General features: G+C 41.6%; 1 protein-coding gene across 5 annotated transcripts in view; it reads left to right on the top strand.

Moving 5' to 3' along the window:
- The window catches only part of DIP2A (disco interacting protein 2 homolog A), a 257,924-nt gene that overhangs the window by 196,077 nt on the left and 38,023 nt on the right, over positions 1-23,824 (top strand). For 4 of the 5 annotated variants that reach the window (XM_067548784.1, XM_067548783.1, XM_067548786.1 and 1 more), the window contains 6 exons: positions 4,602-4,721; positions 6,172-6,286; positions 13,055-13,194; positions 20,343-20,479; positions 21,994-22,074; positions 22,608-22,735. In XM_067548784.1, the coding sequence (XP_067404885.1) occupies positions 4,602-4,721; positions 6,172-6,286; positions 13,055-13,194; positions 20,343-20,479; positions 21,994-22,074; positions 22,608-22,735 (721 nt within the window). Of the gene's footprint in view, positions 1-4,601; positions 4,722-6,171; positions 6,287-13,054; positions 13,195-20,342; positions 20,480-21,993; positions 22,075-22,607; positions 22,883-23,824 lie in introns of all 5 variants that reach the window. The other variant, XR_010919809.1, reaches the window with a different exon arrangement.

The raw sequence follows: 23,824 nt of genomic DNA, 5'->3' as shown, positions 1-23,824 counted from the left end.
ACTGGAACACTAAGTTCAGGTTAGTGCCATAAAAAAGGAGGGTCAGCTCTTGGCAGTTTAGGTACCCAACAAACACAGCCTGAGCAAACAGGTGTCTATATCCAACCAGGTCCTACTGTCACTCACCTGGTGGAAGGATCTGTCCAAGGATTATGCAGGACCTGATGATCCCATATCCCTTTATGGTCATGATAATATTGGATACTTCTCTTATGGGATGGAGAGTACATTTGGGTCCTCACACAGCCCAAGACAGATGACCACAATAAAAAACAGCACTTGCACATCAGTCTGCTAGAATTGAGGGCAGTCAGAAATGCTTGCCTCTACTTTCTTAATCAAAAACAAGTGACTCAAGATCACGACAGACTGCATACTCTGTCAAGGAGTAGCATGTTCCCCTTCACTCTGCACAAAGGGATAAAACTTTAGAACTGGTGCATAGCCAACCAGATAGTCATTTTGGCTTCTGACCTCCCAGGTATACAAAACACCTCAGCAGGCATTTCCCTAAATTATGAATGGGGGTTGGACTCTCAAATTCTCTGCAAAAGATTCCTAGCTTGTAGGTTTCCAGAGGGTCAATCTTTTCACCACTTCAGCCAACACAAAGTGCAGAAAATTCTGCTCAGGAATGGACTCAATTCTCAATCTCTAGAAGATGCCTTTCTCATAACATGGACCAGGGGTCTTTTTTCTTTATGCATATCCACTGATTCCATTGTTTTTAAAGGTTCTCAACAAGATCAAGCAAGACCAAGGCAGGATCATTTTAGTAGCGCCAACTTGGCCAGAACAAGTTTGGTTTCCTTACCTCATCAGTCTCACCTCTCACCCTCTGTGGCAGATCCTGATCAATTCTCAACTGTTGTCTCAGAAGTGTGTCAAACACTTCACCTCAATCTGAATGTTTTGCAATGCCAAGCATGGTTCCTCAGTGGTTCTTGGGGCTAAAGGTATCCTGTTCACTGGGAAAGTAACATGTGGCAGTTAACTAGTAGGGAGGAATCCACAAAATACACTTACCTCCAGAAATGGAAAAGGTATCATCTTTGGTATAATTATCGTCATCTTTCACCTGTCCAGTCATCTCTTTCCACAATCTTGGATTACCTGTTAGAATTGAAGACATCAGATCTATCTGAGTTCTGTCAACATTCACTTAGCATCAATAACAGCTTTCCACTCACCATTAGAAGGTTTCTCAATTTTTTCACATCCAACCACAATGAGGTTCCGGAAAAGTCTTATGAATCTTTGTCACAGATTAGAAATCCTGCTCTTCTTTGGGATCTCTACCTTGTCCTTAAACATCTCTTGAAACAGCCCTTTGAGCCACTAGCTATGTGCTGTCTGTTACATCTGTCTATGAAGATGTCCTTTTTGGTGGCCATCACTTCTGCTCGAAGGGTTAGAAAGATGAGGCCTCTAAACAGCAAGCCTTCCATTTACAATGTTTTCCAGAGAGAAGGTATCATCATGATCACATCCAAAATTTTTACGTAAGGTTTCTTCTGAGTTTCTCAATAACCAAACTATTCACTTTCCAGTTTCCTATACTAAAAGCTGCATAAAACTATACAGGAAGCCACCTTCCATGCAGTAGATGTTAAGAGGGCATTAGCCTTTTACTTAGCCAGAACAACCATTCAGGAAGTACCCTAGACTTTTTGTTTCTATTGCAGATAGGTCTAACGGATCCACTATCTCCACATGGAGCCTTTCAAAATGGATCTCTGAATGTATATTACCTGCTGTGGCTTGGCTGCTGTTCAGCCTCCCCTACGAGTGACTGCACATTCTACTAGATTATAGTCTACATCTGTAGCCCTAGTCAAGGGTGTTACAGTTGTGGAACTCTGCAGAGCTGCAATGTGGACCTTGGTACATACTTTTTCCAACCATTATGCTTTGGTTCACACTGCTAGATCAGATGCTGCAGTAGACAATAGAGTCCTCTCTTCAGTGCTGGACTCTGTTCCAAACCTTCCGCCTCCTTACAAGGTTACTGCTAGGGAGTCACCCAAAATGGAGCACCCACATGGATACCGCTCCAAGAAGGAGATGTTACTCACCTTGTACAGTAACTGGAGTTCTTTGTGTCCCCCTGTGTATGCTCCACTATCTGTGCTCCTTCCCTTCTGTTGCAGGGTTTCTCTGTGAGTATCACATTACAGGGTGCAATCCAGACCTGTGAGGGTTTGTGTCACAACTTGCCCTGCAACCTTGGGTGCCTCACAATGCTTTGTTGTTTGTAGCTCCTAGCTTGGGTCATTCACAAACAACCTGCCAGCTTGTGGGTCACACTCTGGGTGTCTGCATAGCACAACTCTGGTCTAGCAACTCTGATCCCAGCAGCCTGTCAGCAGCACTCCAGTCACACTCTGACTTCCACCAGCCTTGGTTGCAACTTGCAGGGTGACTCCAACACACTATCAGTCCTGCATTTCCCAAAAACATGTTCTGCTCTGTCTAGCCCTCTCCTGGGCTGTTCAGATATTAGAGATCCATTGTCCCCATAAGGCGTCGATATACAATAGTTTGCTACTTGAACTACTTACCCAAACAGTTCAGTTTAACCACAACACTGGATTAGATTTGATTAAAGAATAAAACAGGTATATTTAACTTCAAAGAGAGAGGTTTTAAGTGAATACAAGTATAAGGCATTAAAGTCAGAAATGGTTACAAGGGAAATAAAGATAAAACACTTTCTAGTAACTAAAACTTAACAAGCTAGATTTAGTTTGAAGTAAAATCCTTACCAGTGTTCCCAGCAACAGGGCTGTCCAAATTCTCAGGTCAGAACCCCTCCTAAAGGCCAGAGAGCTGGTTCCTTTGTCTTAAATGAAACTGTGAGTGAGTGAGTGAGAGACGTGCCTAAAAAGAAGCGGTCTCCTGCAAGGTCACTGTCCTCAGTGCCTATCACCTCCCAGGTGAACACCTTCAAGGTACCTGGCACATCCAGCACTATCTGCACCAGGACTTCTGCCAGGCCCCAACTGAAAGGAAAGGAGTTGAGATGCAAGTCTGATGGCACCATCAATGCCAATGAAAATGGCAGTAAGCCCCTCTACCAGCCAGCACTGTGCCATCGCCACCAGCTCCATCAGCACTGACAGAGACAGCACCTAATAAGTCAAAGTGAGAAATGGAACCGATCTCGACACCAGCTAAGCAAACCATACCGGCACCAATGGCACCAAAGCAGAAGACACTGTGACAATTACTAGAAACCAAGGACACTGCAGTACCTTTGACACTTCATTCGCTGCTCTTCAGTACCGATGGTTCCCCCAGAACACATGGCACTGAAGCAGACACTATCACCTGTTGCTATCCCATTCTTAAGAGAAGAGGAAGACTACGAAGAAGAAGGTGCATTTTCATCGCACCATTCTTCCTCCATCAGACACAAGTCTGCATCGGGACACACAAAGCCAAAACATCAGTAAAGCAAAGAAATGCAACAATGGTTTGGCCAACCTTGGATGTGTCCACCAATGCCCTTCACAATGCAATGACCATGGGACTCATGGGCAGTGTACAGGAGTCAATTCAGTCGACCCACAACACCACCCCGTGTTAAGTTAAGATCACTGCCACAATTACCCATGCCTGAGACTTCTGAAACAACAGAGGAAAAAGAAGGAGGTCAGGAACAGGATGCATACAATTCTTCGTCATTGCCTGGCGAGGCCAGAATGCTACAACCTCCTATGACAGCAGACGACTGTAAACTATTCCAAGAGCTTTTCAAGAGAGTAGCTCATAACCAAGAAATTCCCCTGGAAGTATCAAAAAAATCAGCATAAATTACTTCAGATAATCCAGACATCCTCCACCACCAAAATTGCGTTACCAATAAATGACAGCTGTCAATTAATTTCAGTTAATGCAAGCGATTAATGCAAAACAAATTAGCACTTTTTTTTAAAAAAAGCATTAATCACACACCTCTGTTTTGACCCTCTTCACTTACTGTACTTCATCGCTTGACAGACATGGGCACAGTTCTATTGTGTTCTCATGATCTAGAGTGATTAAATATCAGAAAAAGTTAATAGAGAAAAGCAGCAAAAGTTCAGGTCTTTTGAATAGGAAATTTATTTTTTTTAAATTTCCAGATGGTTCTCTGGATCAAAAGATGGTTTTCTGTAGCTATTGCAAGGCTGAGCTCCAATGCCATCCAAGTTCTTCAAGTCTGCAGTACCACCTATGTGCTAAACATTCTTTCACCTCCAGTTCTTGTGCTACAGGTAACCTACCGACAGCAAATGAATCCTGCCAGCTGTGAGAGAATATGCTTACGGGGTTTCAGGATCACTACAAGCCAGTGGATCAAAGAAAGTACAACAGCTTAACCAATGCGATTGCAAAATGGATAGCTAGGGATTGCAGACCACTTTGTATTCCGTTTTGTAATTTAAATCAATATATTTGAAAATGTAGAAAAAATCCAGAACTATTTATAATAAATTTAATTTGGTATTCTATTATTGTTTAAAATTATGATTAATCATGATTATTTTTTTAATCTTGTGATTCATTACAATTATTTTTTTTAATCATTTGACAGCCCTAATTTGTTTTATTTTCAGCCCGTGTAGCAGTAGTAAAATCACGTGATATGCACTGGTCACTTTTGGCTCAGCGGGATCAAAGAGATGTCAACCTCAGCTCTTTACGAATGCTGATAGTGGCAGATGGAGCTAATCCATGTAAGTACGAGGATAATATTTATATTTATAGAGTATCTTTCAACCCAAGGAGTATGGAAGCATATTTCAAGTTATTTAAATCCTGCAGCACTGATAGCGACAAACCTTAGTGTGGGAGCTCAGCAGCCAGGAGAACAGCTGATCAATAGCAAAACGGAGAAGGGTAGGACAGTTCTTGACCAAAGATATTTGGGCAAAACCCAGCTCTCATTAAAAAAAAGTTCCAAAAGATCTGTAATATCTACAAAGCGGAATTAAATAGTGGAAAGATCACAGAGAAATGATATGGTCTATGGAAGTCCATTTATTTACCGTGGAAGGAGGAAAGGCTGAACTGATCTTGTGAGGATTAAATGTGTAGTTCCAAAGAGTTTAGATATTTCATACCTGATGCTTAGACCATTAAGCCATTTATTCTATAATAAAATGCTGAATATTGTACCACAGAACTATGTACAATACTGTTTTTGACATCCATTAATAATCAATAACACATGACAAAGTAGTGCATTTCTCAGTGAATTAAGCATGATGGTCGTATAAGATCCAAGAGCAATACAGAGTGACTTGGACCATCTTAGAAATGTAGCATTAACTCTGAAGTGTGCTGGCTGGAATATTTTCCCTGCTACAACCAAATGGAATTTAAAATAAAAAAAAGGCTCTAGGCCCATGTGTCATTTTTTCACATGGGTCTGATACTGGCTATATAGAGTTCTGAACCCCAGTGGAGCTTTTCAGAATCATGTAATGATTTTTAGAAGATGTGTATGTATCTTGGTCCCATGATATCTGCACAAAACTTTGAGACCATTTTCAGAGATCTTAATGACTGATCATTTAAATCTTTAATAGAATGCCTGCAGAATTCCATGATTTTTAACTTTGCCTTTGCAGGGAGAGTTTCTCTAGTATGATTTCATTTTGTGAATTAGTTGTTAATCATTAAGGCCCATATTTTAAAAATATTTAGGTGTTGTGCTTGACAGTGCAGTACCTAACTGAATTAGGAGATTAAAACTCATTTTCGAAAGGGCTTTAGGCACTGAGGAGCCTAAATCCATCGACTGTCAGTGGGATTTAGGCTCCTAAGTGCCTAATGCCCTTTTGAAAATGTGATGTAGACTCCTAAATCAGTTGGGTGTTGCACTGCTGAGTGCAGCAACGACTAAATATCTTTAAAAATCTGGGCCTAACTATACTATGGTTTTGTGCAGCACCTTTGCCCGCCTACCTAAATGCTAATTGGGTATGCTGTTCTTTAAAGAATAATCTTTCAAAAGTATGACTTGATGATATTTGGTTTGAGGACACTTGCATATTCTACAGCTAAATCACAATTAAAAATAAATATGGAAATTCTGTTTGAGTAGAATGGTTTTTTTTCAATATTGCCTGTCCTTGCAAAAATCACATATGTTTTTCAAATTTTGTGATTTATTGTATTTAGGGTCAATATCTTCCTGTGATGCATTCCTCAACGTATTTCAGTCCAGAGGTTTGAAACCAGAAGTTATCTGTCCCTGTGCCAGTTCCTCCGAAGCATTAACAGTTGCTATTCGCAGGTATTCTATTTTGTGAGAATTTATCTAAACGCATTTCTTACCTAGGCAAAATGTATGCTCTTCTTCAAAAGTGTCCCTATGGGTGCTGCACTTCAGGTGCTCATACGCCTTTCAAGCTCTTGATCAGAGAGTTAGCAGTGTCTGTTCAGCCCACACATGTGCCCTGTGCCTTCTTGTGCCAGATACCAAGGCTATATGAGACTGCGTGTGCAAACCTCTAAGTTCCTTCTCAACCGCCTTGGCCTGAGACAGACCACTATCGTGTCTGCCTTGAGCATGCCTCAGCTTCTCTAGTATTTCTGTAGTGATTAAGATTGTTAAGATCCAGCACCCCCTCGGCACGGGTTTCCCCTTTGAACACTTCAGGGAAGGCTTCCAAAAAGAGGAGCATGCACTCTCACCTTAAGGCATAAGCTCCAGTAATATCTGGGACCCTGGCAAGATCTACCATCTCTGAAGCCTCAATCTCTAAACTCATCACAGTTGAGTTAAAGGGCTCCTCCTCCAGTACCAGTGGGACCGTAAAGTTCCAGAGCATGGAAGAGAGACGTGGCTCCTATAGGGCCTTGGTACCTTCTAGCAGCAAAGAGGGCAAATATAGACCCTCGGGACTGGCACTGTCAAGTTCAACCCAGCCATCAGTACCTGTGTACTCAGCCCAGCTGTCAGTACCAATGCATGCAGTGCCCTTGGCACCGAGTAAGCAATGGCACCAGACACCATCAGTGTCAACTTCAGTACACCCACCATCAGTGGTACTGTTGGCTTCAATGACCATGGCGTTGGCTACCAATCACCTATTTGATATCACAGGAGTTCAGATATAATAAGGATCTCTTGATAATGGATGAACTGGAGCCCCTGCTCCTCGTGGGTACTGAGCGTCTCTCGATACTGAGGCCCCGATCTCGGGACTATCATTTTCTGGTACCACAGTACTTTCTACCATTTACTCCAGATGCTCCTCCTTTGAATGAGGTGGAGGTGGATGAAGAGACTTCGAGTTGGTCTCCTCTATTTCTGTTCTGGGTTCTCCAGCATATCCCTTCAGGGAACCCATTCTCAGAAAGTCATAGGGAAGGTCAGAATCATTATCAAGAGTGGTGGAACCAACCCTGCATGCCACCTTTTGTCCCATTTTTTCCCCAGTGGCCACACTGAGACTCCAGGGCTGCCTATCGACAACAAATTGCCAAACCATTGGTATCATATCATAGGGAGGCCATAGTTGTACAGCTCTCTCCTCGCTACCAACACCCCCAGAGGCGGGGACGTTTGAGGAGCAGGAGGTCACCCCTCAAACCTATTTCATCTTCATTTCCAGATTAATCTGTTATGCTTCTGCCACCTTCCATGGCCAGTGATTTTCAGCAACTTCAAGACCTCATAAAGGGGGTAGTTGACATTCTTCAAATTCCTCTTGAAGGAGTCCAGGACTCACAACACAAACTGTTGGATATTCTGCAGTCAGCAACACCTTCCAGGGTGTCGCTGCTCATTAACGAGACACTACTAAATCTAGGTAAGACCATGTGGCAGACACATGCCACTGTTCCACCCATGTATAAATAGTCAGATAAGAAGTATTTTGTTCCCCCTAAGGAGTCTGACTTTGTTTTCCCACCCTCCACGTAACTCCCTGGTGGTAGGTGTGGTAAGTGAGCAGGATAGGCAGCACTTTTCTAAGTCTACCCCAGAGGACAAGTGTTACCCAGGGTTTGTAGAACCCAAAGCAGTGGTAACTTAACTGTTTCTCTCCAGGCATTGTCAGGGATAAATCAGTGGAGGGACAGCTCCTCTGTCTGATAAATGATTGATACAAGCAAGAGTGCTTTCACCTAAAACTATTTTTATTAGGTCTCAAGCACACACATGCTGCAGCAGTAGATTCAGAGCGTTCCAAACATTATAGTTACCCAAAAAGTCTGAAATGGTTTAGAAGAATCAACAGCCAATCTTGCAAAGGGCCTTCTTCCATCTGACTGCTGAGGAAATTAGGTATCAATCCTCACCTAAAGAAAACTTCCTCAGACTGCTCCAAAACACACTTTCTAACTAAACTTTTTACAAATTTTCTCCAGACAAAGCACATAACTCATAATAGCCTCTAATATGCTAACAATTTCCCTAGCAAAAGCCAATAACACTTCATTGTTCTTATCAACAAATCATTTCTAGTTATAACAATAATAAAACTTACATGTCAGAGGCACCTAAAACCAAGATTGGCTGTCCACACATTCCTTCTGTTGAACATTAACTCTCTGTCCCAACCTCCCATTGTGATTAGAAAAACTGCAAGCATGCAGCTATACAACCTAGCCTCTCAGGGTCCTAAAACTATTTCTAGCTTATGTGATGTTTGGGTTTCAGCTGGCGGTGGTTGAACATACAAAATGGATGACTGCAGTACTGTCAAATTCTGGGGTACACACAGGACTATCAAGCTTGGGGGCTGTACTAGGACCGCAAAAGGCTGGATCTCTTTGGGTGAAAGGCATATTTGTCAGCAACCCTGCCATTCAGGATCACGAATTATCAGCTGGTCATGGCCAAATATAGTTTTACAAATTATAACAGATTCACAACTTTTATTAAGCATCTGCCACAAAGACATAAGGAGCAATTTCAGTTTATCTCAGAGGGCCAGTTGGTGGCCAGAACTGCTCTTCAAGCATACTTAGATTTTTGGATATTGCTGCCAAGTCCATTTCCACAGCAGTGGTTACGTGCAGGGATCATGACTCCATCTTTTGGGGTTTCCAAGAGAAATCCAGAACCCCAGGACAGTCATAAATTCTTCTCGGAGACAACAAATGAGTTTTTGGACACTCTAAAGGATACTGGGCTACTTTACGATCCCTGGGCATATATACACCTACAAATAAGAAAAAGTTTAGTAGGTCACAAAGAGACCAAAGATTGCATCCTGATCAGTTTTCCAGATTCCATAGATCCACCGAAGCCTTCAGAAAGAGACACATATTTCAGAGAAAGTGGGCCACCCACTGGCCCTCCATGACCACCCAGCCAACTTCAAAGGAACAGCTTAGGGGTTGATCGAGGGTATAAATCCTCCTGCATCTCTGGACTTTTCTTCAGCTATGCCTATTAGGCAATCTTCCCCCCTACTTTGGAGACTGACATGCCTATTTCCAGCATGCTTGGAGGTGGATCACTACAGACAAGTGGGTCATAGATGTCATAAGATTGGGCTGTACCCTCCAGTTTACGTCACTCCTTCCCTTTTACAGCCCTTCCCCATCTTTCCTCAGGGACTGCTCTCACAAGCATTGTGACAAGAAGCAGCAAACACACTCTTTTGATGAGGAGCAATAGAGCCAGTTCCTCCACTTCACAAGGGCAAGGGATTTTACTCAGAGTATTTCCTTGTGCCAAAGAAGGACAGAGGGTGGAGACTGATCTTAAATCTGACATTTCTAAAACAAGTTAATAAAATCTCAAAAGTTCAGGATGGTGATTCTTGCAGCTATAATTCCTTCACTTCAGAAAGTTTTGTTTTTCAGCCATCAACCGACAAGATGCCTATTTCCATGTAATGATATGCCTAACTCCAGGAAGAGAAATGTCCTCTTTTCTGCTTGATGAGGGCTGGGCCACCATTACTTGGAAGACACCTAATTTTCTGTCTTGGAAGAGGGGTCTGCTCTATCCATTTCGTTCAGTGCTGCTGATACTAAGGGTGGTGAACAAGATCAGGCGGGACAGAGCCAGAATTACAGTGCCAATTTGGCCGAGACAAGCTTGGTACCCTTACCTTTTTTACCTCTGTTTCCAACCATCATCTAAGCTCCCAACAATTCCTCATCTCCTATCACAGGATGCATGTTGTGTGCTTCATCCTAACCTATGGTTCTGTTCCTCAGGGGTATATAAGATTAGAATCTTCCTGCTCTATGGAAGTAGAACTGGTGTTGCTGAATAGTAGAAAGAGATCAACCCACACTACTTACCTGCAGAAATGGAAGATATTTTTCCATAGATGATGTGGTTGCTGCCTCCTGCCTGATTCTGTGCCACTTTCAGTCATCTTAGATTATCTGGTGGATCTGAAGTTTAGTTCAATTCAAGTCCATTTGGCTGCAATGTAAGCCTTTCATCCTCTGGTAGAAGGTTTTACCATAATTGCTCATCCGGTATCATCTGTGTTTGTTAAGGATTTGGGGAATCTCTACCCCCAGATTAGAGACCCCATCTCATCCTGGGACCTCAACCTAATACTCAATTACCATATGAGACCTTCGTTCAAAACAATGGCAACCTGTTTGGTGTTGCATATGAAGACAACCTTTTTTAGTAGCCACCACATCAGCCCATAAGGTTGGAGAGATTGGAGCCTTGATGGCAGAGCCTCCTTTGATGGTGTTCTTTAAGGATAAAGTTTCTTTACATTCACACCCTAAATTCTTACCTAAGGTTCTTTCGGAGTTCCATCTTAATCAGTCTGTTCATCTACTAGTGTTTTTCCAAAAGCCACATTGTTCTTTACAGGAATCCTGTTTACATACTGTAGATGTTTGAAGGGCAATGATCTTCTACTTAGATAGGGCCAAACAATTTAAAAGTTACCTGAGCTCTTCATTTCTTTCGCAGATAGATCCATAGGGTCCTCGATCTCTATTCAGAGACTATCAAGATGGTTATCTGGATGTACTATCACTGTTATGATGCTTCAGGTGTTCATCCCCCTCTCCCCCCCACAAAGGGTGATGTCATGTTCAACCAGATCACAGGCAATGTCTACAGCACTAGTGAAGAATGTACCAGTATCTGAAAAATGTAGGGCTGCTACATGGGCTTCAGTACATACATTTTCAAAACATTGTGCCTTGATCCATGCTATCAGATCTGATGCAGCACTTGGTTCCGCAGTACTATCTTCAGTTTGGGACTCTATTCTGAAGCTCCCTCCTTATCTGCTCAGGAGTCACCTGAAGTGGAGCACCTATATATAGGAACATTACTTGAAGATGGAGAAGAAGAGGTTACTCGCTTTGTGCAGTAACTGCGGTTCTTCAAGATGTGTGTCCCTATGAGTGCTCCACTACCTGCCTTCCTTCCCATCTGCTTTGGACTGTTCCTTAGAGGATGTTTGGATGGAAAAGGAACTGAAGGCAGTTAACCCGCACACCCCTATAGCCTCAGTACCCAGAACAAGGAAGCATATGGCACGTGCATGGGCCAAACGGACACTGCTAACTGAAAATATTTGGTCAAAGGCTTGAGAGGTGTGTGCACCTGAAGTGGAGCACCCACAGAGAGACACATTTCAAAGAACTCCAGTTACTGCACAAAATGAGTAACCTCTTTTGTTCAGACTGGGGATAGTGAGGAACAGAAAGACAATCAGAGTACAACTTCTGATTAACCAAAAGGCAAAAATTAGAAAGCGGCTGACCTGAGACTTGCTCAGTATCTCATTTTAAAGATCACCTTTGAAATTGGCCTTGTGCCCTTTTTCCCTACTTTGTGATGAATGAAGATGATCTGACTGATTTTTTTTTTAATATCTGCTTCAGCAGTAATGTCAAGTATAGTCTTCTCTGGTTTTGTAGGTCTCAAGGATGTTGAGTATAAGCTCTATAATAACCTTAATTGACCAAATGAGGGTACTGAATCTTTAGCTAAAGGCTTCCTCTATCCAAAATGTTAACATCTATTTAACATAAGTGATTTAAAAAGAAAAAGTTTTAACAATCTGACTAAAAATACCATAGAGAATCCAACGGGTCCGAAGGAGCCCTTTTAGGGAAGGGAAAATAGTTGTTTTGTATTTAGTGAAAATTGATGCAATTATTCAGCAGGGTCACTGATAGGAACATGACTAATTTTTTTATCAAAATATTCTGTTTTCTCTAAAAGTTTCTTGCAATGACTTTGAGTTGGGAAGGTGTCTGAGGTCAAGGGTGGAGTCTCCAGTTGGGTGAGAGAAACCCACAAATTGAAAACTTGACCTTCTTGGTCAGGAAAACAGATGTTTTGATACTGTTCAAAAACCTTGAAAAGGTTTTGGTTTTGTTCCAAAATGGAATAAGAACAGATTTCAAAACCTCAAAATTTGTCACAAAATGCAATTGTCAGTCTCCAGCAAACTGTAGTCAGAGTATACACAACTGAATGCCAGTGAATGTATTCCTCCAAAGGTCAAGACTTGCTTCGGTTTATCTTCCCAATGGTTTCACAGCCTCATCGCTTCACATTGACAGGACCAGTGCTAAAGAATTACACCACCATTTAAATAGGAACACACATTACAGGGTTCAACCACTTGACAGATCAGTGGAGAGACTAGATCACAGAGCTTCCTTCTGCATTAAAACGTTACTACCACCACCACCACCACCTAGCTCTTACATAGCGCTTTTCATCTCTAGATCTCATTGCACTTTACAAAGAGAGGTCAATATAATTATCCCCCTTTTACAGATGGGGAAACTGAGGCATAGAGGTGAAGCAAGTTGCCCAAGGTCACCCAACCAGCAGCAGAGCCAGGTCTTCTGAATCCCAGTCCAGTGCTGTATTTACTAGACCACATTACAAAAAGGCTTTTGGTCTGTAGATAAAGTACTGTAAATAATATCAATTAGAGCCCAGCTTTAGTTGGTCTCCTTACTGATCTGGCTTCCATGGTTGAACTTGCCACAACTTTCATCCCTGACAGAATTGCACAGAACTTCTTTGTTGAATGAGTTGCCATTGATGTATTCTCTGTGTCATTGCTTTTTGATATTTTACTTTGTTTTTTAGGCCTCCAGATTTGGGTGGGCCACCCCCCGGGAAAGCAGTGTTGTCTATGAATTGTTTGAGTTACAGCGTGATTAGAGTGGATACAGAAGAAAAATTGTCAGTACTCACTGTACAGGATGTTGGTCAGGTTATGCCTGGAGGTAGGTCAATTATTTTTCATATACATTTAATAGAAGTCCACTGGATTTCTGACATTGTTGCTGTGTATCTTGGCTTGATCAACTAAGTAGAACTATACCCTAGATGATAAATAGCATTATAGCTATACAGCCTGCTGGCTTAGCACGTGTGCTTTAATTCTTAAAAATACATTTTAAAAACAGTCTGAAAGTAATATTAAATATTAAAAAATTGAGTATGTGAAGGAACTTATTTGAATCTGGTCTTAGTTTGGAATGGGAGGCGGTGTTCCTTTTGATTTATTCTCCCACTGCACCACATTGTTGGTAGAATTAACGTGTAACAAACTACTGTGTATTTCTTAAGTGGAGCTACTTAATTTTTGCATGCCATAACAAAAATATAATGAAGGAAAAATATTAAGATACAATGTATTCTAGCTACTGTTTTGTCTTATCCCATCAGTTCTTTCTTCTCCCAAGTGATAATGATATTACTGTTCCTCTCTTATTTTGGTAGTTATTTTAAAGCATATTTGGAAGTAACTAAAATTATTTGTAGCTTATACAAACATTTGACTGTCTTAATGAACATACTATTTAAACACTTAGTTGTGCATATTTATCATGTCATCTTCAGTGTCTGGGGCAAATAGCTCTGTACTTCATTTCAAATCATTTGAAAGACTAGAGTGCTCTAACTGTGGTTGTCATGACAGGAACATGCAGTCTAAGGCCTGGTCTACACTTACTGGCAAATTCGGAGGCAGTCGACGGGAGATATGCAAGCTACATAGAGTTCCTAAAGTCTGTTCTGCACACCGTCTCCACTACTCTGCGCCAATGGGAAATGCATTCCTGTCGATGCAGCATTACTCTTTTTCTGGGGGTGGATTTATTAAGTCAATTTCTAGATCATTTGAGCGGGTCTTCACTTCCACTCATTCAATCACGAGAAATCGATCTGACAGTTGTGAATTTGCCGATGTCAGTGAAGACATGCCCTAAGTGCAGAAATTTGCTGATACAAATCGAGCTCTGCAATCCAGTTTTCTAAATGGGTAAATCTCTTTATCTTGATGGCAGGTAAATAGTTTGACAGGTTGTTTTAAACCCCTCCCAAGCTCTCAGTCCTTTTGAGAGCTGAGATATTTGATTCTCAGAAATAAAGAAAATAGTATAGGATTTTTAAAAACTATCTTTAAAAATGAGTTCTTTGAGCAGGTCACTGATGTTTTCTGTCTTTGACAATGTTCCTGCATAAAAGGGAAAATAAGAGGATGTTTGAGCAAGATCATCTTTGAGTTCCTCACAGTACTGAGGTGTTTATTTAACCTTATACATTTCCAGTGATGGAGATTCCACAACTGTCCTTGGAAGCTTGTTCCAGTGCTTAACTATCCTTAGAGTTAGAAAGTTTTTCTATTTAACCTAAATCTCCATTGGTGCAGATGAAGCTGATCCCTTCTTGTCCTACCGTTAGTGGACATAGGGAAAAATTGATCCTTGTCCTCTTTATAACAGCTCTTAATATATTTGAAGATGCTTATCCTCCCCCTGAGTCTTCTTTTCTTGAGACTGTGAACATGCCCAGTTTTTAAACCTTTTCTCATAGGTCTTGTTTTCTAAACCTTTGACCATTTTTGTTGCTGTCCTCTGGAATTTCTCCGGTTCATTAACATCTTTGTTAAAGTTTAGCATCCAGAACTGGACACAGTACTACACCGGAGGTCTCACTAGTGCCAAGGAGAGCAGGACAGTTACTTCCTGTGTCTTACATATGATACTCCTGTGAGCACAGCCCAGCCTTTTTTTCAACTGCATCATGTTGTTGACTTGTATTCAATTTTTGATCCGCTATAACCGCCAGATCCTTTTCAGCAGTACTATCACCTAGCCAGTTACTCCCCATTTTGTAGCTGTGCATTTGACTTTTCCTTCCTAAGTGAAGTACTTTGCACTTGTCTTTATTGAATTTCATCTTGTTGATTTCAGACCAATTCTCCAATTTGTCAAGGTCATTTTGAATTCTACTTCTGTCCTCCAGAGTGCTTAACAGTCCCTTCTAGCTTCATGTTATCTGCAGATTTTATAAGCATACTCTCCACTCCCATTACCCAAGTCATTAATGAAAATACTGAATTGTATGACGGGAAGGTGGCCTCTATCCTTTCCTTCAGAGTTCTGCATGATGTCCAGTATCCATAATATCCATAATGATTTTCACATCAGACAAGGCCTGAACTGATCATCCCATTTATTCCATGTGTCAAATAGCAAGTCTGGATGTTTAAGAACCAGTGGGCTGGGCCGAGTGGATGTATATGAGGTCTCAGAAAAGTTCCATCCAAAAACTAATTTTGTCTTATCATTCCATCATGAGAAATTACTCTGTCTGGTCATAATGCTAAAATGTCCTAATTTAGAAGGGATCTAGGACTATTATTAATTCATCATTCTGTCTTGTAAGACTGCAAGATATCGGAGATTAATTTATTTGAGGAAATCTTGTAGTCCCATTGACTCAGGTATAGAGAATGTCATAGAAGGACAAGACCTATTTCAGGTTACACTATTTAATAGCATTTGAATAGCTGCATCATGAAATTATGTAGTTTATTTGCCTGTGCAAAGAGTTTATTTTTCAAGTGCTTAGTGTATTGAACAAACAAACATTAAAGATTACTGAAATGTCCTTTTATAGCGGTCATCCTGTTTAGAACTTTAGGGGGAGGTTGGTTTTATGAGCTTTTTGAAGTTAATTGAATTTGACATACATGTTTAATTATCCCATCTTGCCATCTATCATGCATCTGTCACTGTCATTTTGTCCTCAAATGACCTATGTTGGCTATTGCATTGTCCTAAGTTGTGTGGATCACTGTCTTCTACTGGTTAGAGTCTCACTTGCTCATTTGTTTGTGGTCTTGCTTTTTAGTAGCTGATGTGCTGACTATATGTGAGTGTTAACGTTACTGACAACACAGTTGTCATGTGGCTCCACTAAGAGGGGCGTGCTTTTTGGAAACATAAGGTAATGAAGGCTATTGCTCATGCCACGCATGCAGGTTGGATAATGACTGTGGTATGTGTGTGTGGCAACTGGGCATTGCACTGTGTGTCTAATTCTCAGTACTCTTACCTGCATCACTGTTAAGGAAAGTATTGTACATAGCTTTTGAGTTAATTGAAGAACCTTTTTTGCTCCAGTAGCAAAGTACCAATTCTCAGTTTAAATGTCTATTTAACATCCTTCTGTTTGGAACTCATCAGGATTATGAATCTGAAAATGAATTTATGCATAGCTGACCCCTAAGTTAATGTTCATACATCTATGTAACTTAAAAACTCTCAGTTTTCTTGTCCATGCCCACAGGATTGGGAAGGAGAGGTGTACATCCTGTCTAGCAACTGGTAGGCTCTCACTATAGCTGTTTAAACTTTTTGCCCCATGTCAAAGCTTTGGTTTCAGTATTACCTTATTGGGGTTGCTAGATGCTGTCATGTAAACAGTTCCAAACACTTGAGAGTAAATGATGATCATTCTGGCAGACAATTTAAAATTAGGATGGAGACCAGTGGGTAATTTACACATTCATCTGTCACACTCACCATTTCATTACGGTGAATGAAGGGTCTCCTAATTCAGATACAGGCAGCCAAGGGTGGAAAAGCCCTCTGAAGATTGACATTTATATCCTGAGTTGCCACCAAAAGTTTTAGTCTCTGTCTGCACCAGGCCAGGCGTGCAGACTGTGATATACAGATTCAGCGAGGAGTGAATATTCACGTTTCTATTCAGTGATCTCTCTCAGCACTTCCTGGACGATGACAGAAGCAGGAGCTGCCTATAAGCCCCTCAAGACTTGTATTCAAAGACTAAATTGGAAAATAGTGACCGATTGTAAGAGAAGCTGTGCGCAGGCACGCCTACCTGAGGTAGCATGAATGCAACTAACGGATTAACAATAGCAGTAAAGACAACGCAGCGTGGGCTTCAGCACAGGGAGGACAAGCCCCATGCAGACCTTGGGTACATACTTGGCTCACTAGCCCACACTATGCTGTCTTCACTGCTGTTGTTATCTGTGCTAGCTGGATTCAAGTAGGCTAAACCATACACAGCTGTTGCTGTGTGGACAAGCCCATGGTTTGTCCTGGCTCTTGCCACATCCCTTCCCATCTAAACAACAGAATGCTCTAGGGCCAAGATTGTCCAAAACTCGTGTGTGCGTGTAAGAAACACTCTGAGTAGCTCAAAGGGTTGTGACCCCTCTGCTCACTCACAGGATTTCACAAAGCGCTCTGAGCAAGGTATAATAGGGCAGGGCAGGGACTTGGCTTAAGGGGTTGGTTTCTCATTTCAAATTTTCAGAAGCCCAGAGAAGAATCCACACACCCAAATGAGTGCTGCTGCTGTGAACACTCACCTTACAGCCATGGGTTGGATCAGACAGATGCAGCACATTTGAAGCCCCTGTTATACCCTGATTACAGACATCCCAAAGCTCTGGAGAACTGGAGCCGGCACCAGTAGAGAAAAGGACACAGAACAAGCCTGTGCTATTGATCCCTGGGAGAGGGCTGGCTTCAACTAAGCACGGGGACTGGAGGGATGCCATGGGGAGAAAGGACCCTGAGAAGAATGACACTTCCTCAGGGAGGCTGCAGCAACGACCAGCACCAAAAATGCTTCCTGCCAATGTTGCTGATAGGGAAGTGGAGTGTGAGGCAGGAGGGAAGGACAGAAGACCCTTGCAAGGGTTCTGGCCCTTTGGAAGAAGGGAAGGGTGAACAATAGAGGGTGTATGGGGACAGGAAAAGGAGGCTATATGGCAGTAACAATTGCAAGCACACCAAATTAATGATGATAGAAATTGCAATTTACTTATCCCAATATAGAATCATAAAAGATTAGGGTTGGAAGGGACCTCAGGAGGCCATATAGTCGAACCCCCTGCTCAAAGCAGGACCAAACCCAACTAAATCATCCCAGCCAGGGCTTTGTCAAACCACATCTTAAAAACCTCTAAGGATGGAGATTCCACCCCATCTCCCTAGGTAACCCATTCCAGTGCTTCATCACCCTCCTAATGAAAACATTTTTCCTAATATCCAATCTAGACCTCCCCCACCACAACTTGAGACTTTTGCTCCTTGTTTTGTCATCTACCACCACTGAGAACAGCCTAGCTCCATCCTTCCTTTCAGGTAGTTAAAAGTTGCTGTCAAATCCCCCCTCATTCTTCTCTTCTGCAGACTAAACAAGTCTAGTTCCCTCAGCCTCTCCTCATAAGTCATGTGCTCCAGCCCCCTAGTCATTTTTGTTGCCCTCCCCTGGACTCTCTCCAGTTTGTCCACTTCCTTTCTATGGGGGAGCCCAAAACTGGACACAATACTCCAAATGTGGCCTCACCAGTGCTGAATAGAGGGGAATTATTATTTCCCTCAATCTGCTGACAATGCTCCTATTAATGCAGCCCAATATGCCATTAGCCTTCTTGGCAATAAGGGCACTCTGTTGACTCATACCCAGCTTCTTGTCCCCAGGTCCTTTTCTGCAGAATTATTGCCTAGCCAGTCAGTTCCCACTCGGTAGCAGTGCATGGGATTCTTCCATCCTAAGTGCAGGACTCTCCACTTGTCCTTGTTGAACCTCATCAGATTTTTTTTGGCCCAATATCACTTCTAGTTACGAGCATCCCGCTTTGGAAATTAACAAAACAACAAAAGGGTACAGAAATACTCTGTGCTTTTGCTCCCTTTTTCAAGCCAGCCCACTTGGAGACAGCAGCACTGCCCACATCCGGACCCTAATTTGGATAACACAGGCTGGGGTGAGGATAGAGTTCCAGCTACTCTATCGGCCCACCTAGGCCATCTGATTATGGTCTTCATTCTGTGCATCTGAGGTGGTAAGGTGAGCTGACTAGCTCCATTATCATCATCGTCATCACCCCCCTCTGGTGGAGAGTTATCTTGTACTGCACCATCCCAACATTTTCAGATAGTGGCTTTCCTTGGGATTGGGAAATACAGAATAATCCCAGACTGGCACAGGAAACGATGCCTGTATGGGGTGTTGTATCTTGAGAGAACCCTGGGTGTCCTCAAGGGAAAAAAGTCACTGATTGCAGCAAAAAAGGCCAGTGTGATTTGCAAACACAAGTGTCCTGGAGCAGAGAAGTGATGATCTCTGTAGACAACTTTAATGAGACCACACCTGAAATTTGTATCGAGTTCTGTGGTGTTCAATACCAGAATGATGTAGAAAATTGAAGAGACTTCAGAAGAGCAACAAAAATAAGGCAGTAGAGGGAATGAATTATGAGGAAAGATTAAAAGAGCTAAACATATATAGTTTATCTAAGGAATGGAAAATTTCAACAAACCGTAAAGGAAAGATTATTTAGGGTGGTACAAGGTGATATAACATGAATTAATGGGAGCAGGTTAAGAAAAGGACATTTTAGGCATAATGTCAAGGAAGTTCTGTTAGATTATGAAAGAGCCTCTCAACAACTGTTGGGGGCTTGGCATGTTTTAAAAGAAGACTGGACAAAGTACTAGAAAATTAATTGGACCAGTCCTAAATGGGCAGCAGAAATAAAAATAGCCTAATAGTTTTTGTTTCCATTTCTAATTTGTGCATGTCGCATATTTAATTGAAGGAATGGATGTCTCCAAATATGAATGTGTGCATCAGTAAAACAAAAGGAATGATTAATTTGTAATTGGTATTATCTAGATTTGTCATCTTTAATCCTACATGGGTCCTCATTCACCTAACCAACTGCCTGTGATTATAGTATTTTGACTTTCATGTTCTAAAGCAAATACTAAGAGGTTGTGGTATTATGCAGGAAGGCGTAGAGCATAATGGGATATGGGGAGATGAGAAATGTGGAAGTTTGTAGCTTTCATATCTAGAGAACACATAAATCAGGATTTCATTACTCAGATTATCAAAATGCTTTTTAAATTTCTATATAAACCCCCTTCTTTTTGACATACTTTTTAATATGTAATGTTTCTGGTTTAGCTGGACCATATCAAAAATTCATTTAATCACATTACTTTGTTTAGCAGCAAGCCAATTTCTGTGTCTACCAGTTTACCAAAATATACATATACGATAATATCATTGCATTCTTGCTCTATCTCTTTAGCTTATGTGTGTGTTGTGAAGGTGGACGGAACTCCTTATCTATGTAAAACTGATGAGGTTGGTGAAATATGTGTTAATTCTGGTGCTACTGGGACAGCATACTATGGTCTCCTTGGAATCACCAAGAATGTGTTTGAGGTTTGTGACTTTCTATAACTTTTATGTCCTTTATACCTTTGATAAAAAGGTGTTTTTATTATTTCAGTTAGTGAGGAGATAGACAAAATAATATGTCAGTTTCTTTTTGCAGGTATGCATGTTCATTTTAATAGCTTCTATTTTAATTTCATTAATAAAAGCCATGGCAAAATATACCTCTCTTCATCCACTCCAATAACACATCAGAACTGAAACTTTTTTCCTTTAACCAAATTATGAAATAGCATTAGCAGTCAATCAACTTTTTTTATATTCACGATTCTAGCGTCATGCTCATATTAACATCCTGTAAATAACCAATGTATAATCATCTTACCTTTTTGTCAACACAGCATTACCACGCAAAGTTACATTGACATTTTATTGCATAAAGTCAACTGATTATTCACTTAGATCTCAATCTGATACCACATCATAACATCCTACATACATACTGTTGTTATTCAGCTGTTGCCATATTACTTTAATAATGGTGTCCCTAGTGTGTTGCAAACCATACACACATTTTTTATATGAAAGTAGATTTTGACTATTTGCAGTATTCCTTAGAACACTGAGCTGTCTGTAGTTGAATAATACATGAAACTGTGTTCCTAAGGAGTTGGAGGCAATTTGGATAGAGAATGAAATAAGAACAACTGTTAGCCTGGCTGCATTTGGCGCTAAATGTAAAATCCACCTCTTTGCTCAAGCTTTACTGCAACAATATCCTATTCTCATTTTTTTCACACACGCAGGCCTAATTCCCAAAAAGCAAAAACAAAAAATAGTATCATAAGCATCCTTCTGGCCAGCAAGAAAGGAAGGAGGTGATCATAGGTGTGCTGCTTTACTTTTCGGAGGCACTCTGACACCACTGTTGCAGGCATCAGTGTAAGATGGATGGATGGATGGAATGCTACCATGGGGATCAGGAAGTGTTTCCTGTTTCAGAAATGATGCATCAGGACTCTTGAATACAGGGAGTCTTGACCATCTTCCTCACTGCTGGAAACATCCTCTAGCCAGCCTTCCAGCTCCCAGTACCTGAACCAATTTATGTTTCTGGAGGGAGTTCTCGCTGAGGGTTTCCAACATCAGGATGTCCAGTCACACAGCAGTGGGGAGGTAGGTCGGGTGGAGCAATTCTCGGAAACAGTAAGGAAGCCAGCAGAGGGAACACAAGAGGGGTTGTTAGTTGAATTTACCTGGTTAAAACACAACCGCTGGTTCTCAGTTTGGGATTACGTTGCAGCTCTGTCACCGACTTACTATGTGACCTTGGGCAAGTCATTCCACTCCTGTAGTGTCTGTTCTGCCCCTCGGTAATGGGGGTTATATTTACCGACCTCACAGTTACTGCCAGGCCAGCCGGGCAGACAATAAATACTCTCTTTCTCCAGTTCATTCTTTGTTTAATCATAAACTGAATGCATTTTATCGTCACAGTACTAGTTAAACAGTAAATTACCGGTGGTGAGAATCTGAATATGTGATCTTCTGTATCCTTGCAGACCATTCCAGTGACAGCAGCAGGAGTGCCTGTTTCAGATCAACCCTTTACAAGAACAGGATTGCTTGGCTTTATTGGCCCTGTGAGTACGAATGGACAGAAATATTCCAGATGCCCAAGAAGTGAACCCACTATGGAATTAATGTAACACACAGTGCAAAGTAGATAGGAGGAGCTACGAAACCAGAACAGAAATGCTGAAATATAATATTGTGTAGCTGTTTGCAGAGCAAAGTAATAAGAGTGGAATGCCAAGTTACTATCACTCTCCTATGGGGAAGTATCCTCCAGATATCTTCACCAGTTGTTGGATCCAGGCTTCCTAGTGCTTCTGATTTAAGAGTCAAATGACAGGCTCGTGTCCCTTAACTCATTTGAGAGAGCAAGTGCATGTCTTGAGTAAAGTAACCTGCTTTGGCAAGTAGCCTCCCTCTTCTGTGTGAGAGCAGCTGTATTCAACAGAATTCTCTATTGAGAGAGTCTGTTTTCCCCAGTCTACATGAAGTCTACATAATGTCATTGTCTTATCTGTAGGCTTAATAATCTTATATTGCCAGGAGCCTTGGGTTGGCATTTTGTGTGGCTTTTCTGTTTCTAAGCCTGTCTTCTTTTCAGGACAATTTGGTGTTCGTGGTAGGAAAACTGGATGGCCTGATGGTGGTTAACATTCGCAAACACAACGCTGATGATGTGGTAGCCACAGCACTGGCAGTGGAGCCAATGAAGTTTGTCTACAGAGGAAGGTGAATATTTTGAGGAACGTATTCCCTAACAATGTATTTTTGTGTATTTTCCCTCTGTTCATCAAGCATTTCAGAGAGCTTTCAAGGTGGGGGAAAGTTCTGCATTTGAACTTCAGGACATGTTCTTTGAAGGCAAGATGCCACCGTGTGAGTATGAATATGAAAGTGTGGCTTCTCTTGCTAGCAAACTGCATGAAACCTAATTTATGTAAAGTAGATCCTAAATTGTTTTAAATTGCCTTAATCTGGTGACATCACTAGTCTTATTGATCTCTTCTCTCTGTGTTTAGATTGCTAATTAAAACTTCGTAATACCTCTTTGTTCAGTTTTGCATCATTTGTATATTTGTTTAATTTAGATTTCTAAAAAAATAGATGTGGGTGCCTATCAAGAGCTCTAGGTACCCTAACACAAGACAAATGAAATTAAACAGCAGCTTCCTCCTCTGAGCCAGCAGAACTTGAGACCCCTACATAACATAGAACACAAGTCCCCTTCCCCCAAACAGATCTAATCCCACCAAACAGTTCCCTCCACAGATGCTTATGCTAATAGATGCCCCTGGCAATGTGCCCTGAGAACAACAAACTGGCTGTTTGGGACCTCTGAAGGTAATCTGTACCGCCATACTTATTGCTCTTAAATTGAGGAGCATTCAGTACAGGTGTCTCTGGGAATTACAGCTGTGGCAGTGTGGCATGAGGAACTGCTGTTGAGTTACTTGTTGAACCTACAACAAAATTGTTTTGTTTGCTCATAATTGTGTCACTTCCGTCAATTCAAGCACCATTTTCAAAAACTAGCATCCTGCTCATAGAGGTGTTGCTAGCCTTTTTTCCCCTGGAGACCTGGCTCACAAAGAAAGTAAGTTTCTAGCTATCATCCTAAATCAGGGATTCTCAAACTTTTTTTGCTGGGACCCTCTTTGAAAATATTTCAGGCTGTCACGACTCTCCTCTCCCCTCCCCCCCCCAAAAATGAGGAACCCCCCCATGCCATGCCACCTTTACTTCTGTGCTGTTATTGGGGGCGGCACTGCTTTCAGAGTTGGGCACCTGATCAGCGGCTCTTTGGTCATCCAGCTATAA

The sequence above is a fragment of the Emydura macquarii genome, unplaced genomic scaffold, assembly GCF_026122565.2.
Source record: "Emydura macquarii macquarii isolate MOO-44397 ecotype Brisbane River unplaced genomic scaffold, CSIRO-AGI_Emac_v2 contig_1253, whole genome shotgun sequence".
In the NCBI taxonomy this organism is placed as follows: domain Eukaryota; kingdom Metazoa; phylum Chordata; order Testudines; family Chelidae; genus Emydura; species Emydura macquarii.
Note: the sequence above shows the minus strand (reverse complement) of the source record. Positions and strands in the feature narration are given on the sequence as shown.